Here is a 6425-nt window from a genome sequence, read left to right on the forward strand (position 1 = left end):
CCCCCCCCCCCCCCCCCCGCTGCCTGGACAGGACAGACCCTCCAGTAAGTGGACTGAGTAAGCAGTGTGCATGAACACTCATACACCGACTTTGCGTTTGGTTTGTTAACTTTTTATCCCTTGTTGTATCTTGTTTTTTAAAAATTTTTATGTGCCTTGCTTTGTGTGCTGAGTATGAAGCTAAATTAAATGTGTAGTGAAATGTCACTGAGTTTGGAATCCTAAACCTGCTTTCACCTTGCTTCTTGACTGAATAAAGTTGACGTTGTGGGGAAATCATGACCTGCGTGTGCACCCGAGCATGGGCATGAACATACATGCACACAGATGTGCATATGGATTCATCTTCCGCTGGCTCTGCTCCTCTGGAGAACCTCCACTAACATCTTTACAAAGGGAAGAAACACTGTCAGTCAACCCACCCACAGGAATTACCAAGTTCTTCTTTTAACGGTATTTTCACCGGCACTTGCAGCTCTAAACCAAAGTGAGTTCTTACTCTAAGCAAATGCATGAGCAGCGTGCACTCACACACAGTTCCCACCAAGCCTCTGGTATCAAACACTGGACCAATTTCAGTGAAGTTCTGTACTCAAGATACAAGTGCCACTCGAGGCAGAATGAGAAGGTAGCGAATCTGTGCGGACTCAGGAGAGCGAGGGAGGGACGGGTGTGGGGGGTGTGATGGTAATTTTCCTTACACTGCAGTGCCTTACAGGTCAACCATCTTACACTCTTACAAATATTTTAGATTATAAATTTCCAGCCCGAAAAAACTTTAGGTAAGTTTTTCTTTTGCTTTTATTACAAGCATATAATATTAATTTTGGCAAAACACTGAGTACAAGCTTCACTATCATAAAATCAAAACATTGAAGCAATATTCCAAAAAAGATTTTAGACAAAAACTAGCCACCGATAGTACAAAAATTACACACCAACACAAAGCATAAAAAATGTAAACTTTCAAATTAAACAGTCAAAAATATGTATCTGCATTGTCATCTCGATAAACCGCGACAGCCTCCATGTGGCCACGTGTGACGGTCAGGTGGGTGGGGGGCGGCTCACGCCCCTGGGCCCTACACTGCTTGGGAAACCGTGGTTTCTGATACCCAATCAAGCAAGCTGTCGGAGCAGACACTTACGCTAGCGCTCCACACATTCTAGGGGACACTCAGGTGCAGTCCATCCTTCGGATGTGCTCATGGACGTGGCCAACCACACGTGATGCAGGCCAAGCGCGGGCGGCGTCCGCACAAGCAGAGTGCCTTGGTGGCCCGGCGGCCGCGCCGCACCACGCCTGGCCCTGCCTCACGGGGGCAGGGTCTGTCAAGATCACGGCTGGTTTGAATAACAATTTTCTAATCTACTCATCTCAACTTACGTAGTCTGTTAAATCCCAAGGCAGAGAGACACACTGGCTTCTGGCGCTAAGGTCACACGTGATGTGGTGGAGTGTACATGATTTCCTGAGGAAACAGAGAAACGGGATTTGTTCTGATTTAGCTAACTGAGCGAAGTTTATTTTCAGTGTCTTAGGAGCACATCTAATACTCACATATAAAGTAGAAATCAGCTGGCTCATTCCTGAACATTCAATCCAATGATACATTTTAAATTGCTGTAAAATGCCATCCTGTGCACTTTGAGGAAAAACGGAAATGGATTTCTAAAGACTTCGCCACAAGGAGGCATCAGAGGCCACACGCCCCAGAGGGCTCGGGAGCCCCTGGGGAGAGCAGCACCCACACATCCGTGGTCTGGTCGACGTGGGGTAGGGCGTCCGAGGGCTGCACACGGGGTCTGAAACAGCAGACCCAGGCCCGCCGCCAGCGGTCCAGGATGGCCATGCGCCACTGAACAGCAGCCTGCCCGGTCTCACGCCCTAAAATATTGCTGACAGGCATTCCTGAACACACACACACACCATCCCCAGAAACAGATTCTCGTAACAACAATGAAAAGGAAAACCAAAGGGCTGAATGTACGTTATTTTGAAATTCCACCTACATTCCCTTTCAATTTAGCAGAAGAGAAGTGACATTACAATTTAAACAGATGTCTAATAAATGCATCTTGGGACCGATTGCACAAAAGCATAAACGATGCTCCTCATCTATATAAAACAAAACATACGAATCAAAAGCTAGTCAAAGTAAAAGAAGAAGCTTGCAAAACATGTCACAATTTCATTTTATATGCCTGTAAATAAAGCTGGACCACGGAAACCAAACAATCGGATGGGAAAATATGATAGAAGGCTTAAAATAGAATAAATAATTTTATAAAGTTAAGTTTTCTTTTTTTAACCCCCCAAATCTTAAATTCAATATTTATATATTCTATCTGAATTTTCTATTTTCACGAAAACTGCATTTAGCGAGACCACGTGCCGGGCATGGCGTCCCGCCGCCGTGGACGGTGACGCGGGAAGGTAACTGGCAGCTCTTGCTTCACCAGCATAAACAGGCATGAAAACTACTTCACAGTAACTCCATCTGTTAAAAAAAACTTAGTAGGATCCAATCACTAACTGATCATGGCTTTCATGCTGGAAATTAAATTCAGCTTTTTGATGTAAAATGAAAGCGTGACAGCGGGGAAGGGTCCACGGAAGCTGCCCCCGGGCACAGGCGCTGGGCTCCTGGCAGCTGAGGGGCGGGGGTCCCCGGGCCGTCCTGCGTGAAGACAGTCTGCGTGAGGAATCTTAGAAAAATAGGTACTTCTGCTGCTGAGGTTTCGTCAGATTGACACGGTTACAAAAGGGGGTCACAGGAGGGCCAGCAGCCCGCCGGCCGTCAGCGCTGGCTGTCCACCTCTGTGTATTTAAGCACGTCCGCTTAGCACCATAGCAGATTCAAGTGATTTCAAAGATAGCTACAAAGTTACAAATATATATTATGAGATTATTACAGCGATACTCAGTCTAATCTGAACCGTGAGTCAATTTTGTTTGAATTTGGATGCTTACACTGTTTAGCCCTCCCCTCCTCCACGACACAGGAAAATACCCAAGTTCTAACGCTAACCCGGAACCGCACTGTGGTAACGTGTGGCTGTGCAGAGTGCTTCAGCAGTCCTGTGTATCCTGAGGTAGACAGGTAGTATTGACGCACACACATCTACTCACTAACCCTAGAGGAGCAACTCCAACACAGGATTTGGATGAACAGCGAGCATGGGGAACTGAACTATTCAAACAGTACTGGGAGGTAATGAGCTTAAATGAAGACATGAATTTTGGCCAAATCCCTAACAAGCTGTTTTGATGTGTGTAAAAGGCCTTATATTAAAAATCACTTGGATTGAATTAATTTGAGTGGTTTTCTCGTCACCAAGATTAGGTCTCGTTAGTAGCTGCTCCTGACATTTATGTGTATGAAATGGGAATCAGAGGAAACCCAACCATAACTTTCAAAGCAAATGGGAGAAAAAAATACTAGTGAGTAAGGTCAGATAGTCCACGAACGAAGGTGGTGGACAGGGGCTGAGGGACCCAGGGCCCCCGGCCTGCCTGCAGGGTGGGCAGAGGTGACTGGGGGGTGGGGTCAGGAACCCAAAGCTCACTGAGAAAGCGCGGTGCGGGTGCAGAGGGGAGGCAGACACTTCCGCTGCCCCGGAAAGTGCTCGCTTCTCCTTCTTGCTTTACACGTTCCAAGTTACTATTTTCAAGGAACAAATATTCATTCTCTAATTCCACAAAAATATTAACATTTGGGAGGAGAAAGGGGTTCACAAAGTGTGTGCTGCCTGTGACTGGCACTTTAGAACATTAAGTCACCGAAAAAGCAGCCAGCAGGCTCCTCCCAGGCTTGGCTTGAGGGCGCATCGCCTGCTGGGAACAGAGTGCCAGAGGGTGGGTGAACTTTGAGCACAAGCAGGGGTGGGAGACAGCTTTCCAAGGGTGGACGGGGTGAGGACTGGAGCCTGCACACCTCGGGCACCAGCCCTCATCCACCGGGAACCCCCCTCACACAGAGCCACCACCTGCCCAGTGCACCTGCCCACCTGCCCACCTGCTGAGTGCGCTCTGCCCGAGTCTGGGGAGCAGCGGGGGGCCCTCCCTGCCTTGGGGCCGAGTGGCCCTCAAGCCCAGAACACCAGGCGAGGCAGGGGAGGCCCTTAGCTTTTCCTGTTTCCTAATGTGGAAAATTAAATGCCGTGGCTAATTCATTAATGGAAACCTCTTTTGGTATGCTTTTAAATTAAACCTTTATATACCTTCTAAGTCTTCAGGAAGCTAAAGGCAACATAAATATCATTCACCATGAAAAGATATTTTCTCAATAACTTAGGAAGGGTTCAATAAACATACAAGTATTTCCGAGGCTTATCGTGAACCCTATTTCATCCACTGAACTGAAACGACCAGATTTCCGAGGCCTGGAAAGCAAGCGAAGGTCGGGTGGCCGCCGTGTTTCCCGTCCGGTCTGCGAGAGTTCACGACTGTGAAGTGAAGTGTTCCGTCATCTCATAACCGCGGTGCTGGTAGTGTCTCGTCGAGTGTGAGTTCTCTCATACAAAAGTTATAAATACTCTGTTCAGAAATCTGGTCCCCAGGACGCCTGCAGGCCGCAGCCCGGTGTGGGGGGCCGGCCCAGGGCCAGGCTCAGAGCAGGTCCATCTTGGGTCTGTAGTGCAGCAGGAGCGGTGCCTTCTGTAAGACAGAGTCAGAGCACGGTGCCGTCACCGCCGCCAGCTGCGGGGGCCGGGCAGTGACGGGCGGGCCCCTTCCCTCAGCACAGCTGCTGCCCCACCCGGTCCCAGCCTTTCTCCTGGGGTCCTACTGGCTGTCACCCCCTTCTCCAGGCTGCCCCTCAAGTCGGGGATCCTGCCATCTGCTTCCTGCTTTAAATTTTTTTTTAATGTTTTATTTATTTTTAATACAGAGAGAGACAGAGCACGAGAGGGGGAGGGGCAGAGAGAGAAGGAGACACAGAACCGGAAGCAGCTCCAGGCTCTGAGCTAGCGGTCAGCACAGAGCCTGACGCGGGGCTCGAACCCACGAATGTGAGATCTGACCTGAGCCGAAGTCGGAGGCTTAACCGACTGAGCCACCCAGGCGCCCCCTGCTTCCTGCTTTAGAGGGGGACCCAAAGGCTTGTAGGTATCCTCTGACCCCCGTGGCCCACTGGGGTCAGGCACTTTGGCCAGGAGGGGTGGTGCTCGCCTGGGACCCCCCTGTCATACCAGCTCTGGTGTCGATGATTTCAGAATAACCCTGTGACTGAGTTATTATTTCTAAGCTCTTAGTTGGAAATATGCACAGAAAAGTAGTTGCCATTTGTAGCAGATTCAGAAAATCAAAAAACCCAATTTTTACAAAGTGATGGGTCTCACCTTGAATCTCCACCTCGTGACAACCACAAATTTGAGCGTGTGGTCCTTGCCCAGGATCTCCTCGTTGCATAAAATGTCCAGCTGGAGGGAGAAGAGGCCTCAGTCAGGGCGCCACGGCACGCTGCTCAGCACACGTGGCCTTCGGCCTCAGCCCGCTGTGCCAGCGGGCCACGTGCAGTCAGTCGCCTGCAGCCGACGGGCTCTGTTTCCAGGCAGCACAGGTCGGGGGCACTCGGAAGGCCCTGCCCCAACACACCCCAGGGCCAAGGGCACCTGGGCCTGGGTCCACACCCAGCACACGGCCCCCATGGGGCCCTCGGCTGCTTTCACATGGAGCACCTGCCTCCCCACCTCAGTCCACCTCTCGGCCAAGCGTACTCCTCTTACCTCAGTGGAGAAAGGTAACGGGCTCTTCAGATGGTCTTTCCCCTTTCTTTTTAATGTTTATTTTTTAAATTTTTTTTAATTTTTGATACAGAGAGAGACAGAGCATGAGAGGGGGAGGCAGAGAGAGAAGGAGACATAGAACCGGAAGCAGGCTCCAGGCTCTGAGCTAGCTGTCATAACAGAGCCTGACGCGGGGCTCGAACCCACAAACATGAGATCTGACCTGAGCCGAAGTCGGAGGCTTAACCGACTGAGCCACCCAGGTACCCCTCCCCTTTCTTTTTAAAACAGACTATTTTGAGAGATCTAGGCTCACAGCAAAGCTGAGGGAGGCACAGAGATGGCCCACGTCCCCCTGCACCCCCACCAGGGGGTGCACCTGCTGGAGCGGAGGCGGCGTCATCACCCCGAGGCCACGCAGGGTGCACGGCCTGTGGGTCTGGACGAGCGCATATTGGCAGGTGCCCAGTTCCCTGGGGCCACGCAGGGCTGCCTCGCTGCCCTAGAAACGCCCGGGCCCCCCTGTTCACCCCGCCCCCCCAGCCCCTGTGGCCCGCCTTCTCCAGAGCGTCCCCCGGCTGGAATCCCATGCGCCCCTCTCCCTCGGGAACGTGCACTTAAGGGCCCTCCAGGTCTTTTCATGGTTTCGGAGCGCGTCTCTCTTCACACGAGTGAGATTCCGCTGACCGGGCGGC

The 6425-nt window shown here is 51.0% G+C and overlaps 1 protein-coding gene across 2 annotated transcripts in view; it reads right to left on the reverse strand.

The window, feature by feature from the left end:
* Nucleotides 1–777: 777 nt before the first annotated feature.
* Nucleotides 778–6425, reverse strand: part of PCGF3 (polycomb group ring finger 3) — a 58209-nt gene continuing 52561 nt past the window's right edge. For both annotated transcript variants that reach the window (XM_029949857.1, XM_029949862.1), the window contains 2 exons: nucleotides 5344–5424; nucleotides 778–4660 (listed from right to left, as the gene is read on the reverse strand). In XM_029949857.1, the coding sequence (XP_029805717.1) occupies nucleotides 4613–4660; nucleotides 5344–5424 (129 nt within the window). In that variant the 3' untranslated portion in view covers nucleotides 778–4612. The remainder of the gene's footprint in view (nucleotides 4661–5343; nucleotides 5425–6425) is intronic.

The sequence above is a fragment of the Suricata suricatta genome, chromosome 1 (assembly GCF_006229205.1).
Source record: "Suricata suricatta isolate VVHF042 chromosome 1, meerkat_22Aug2017_6uvM2_HiC, whole genome shotgun sequence".
NCBI classification, from domain to species: Eukaryota; Metazoa; Chordata; class Mammalia; order Carnivora; family Herpestidae; genus Suricata; species Suricata suricatta.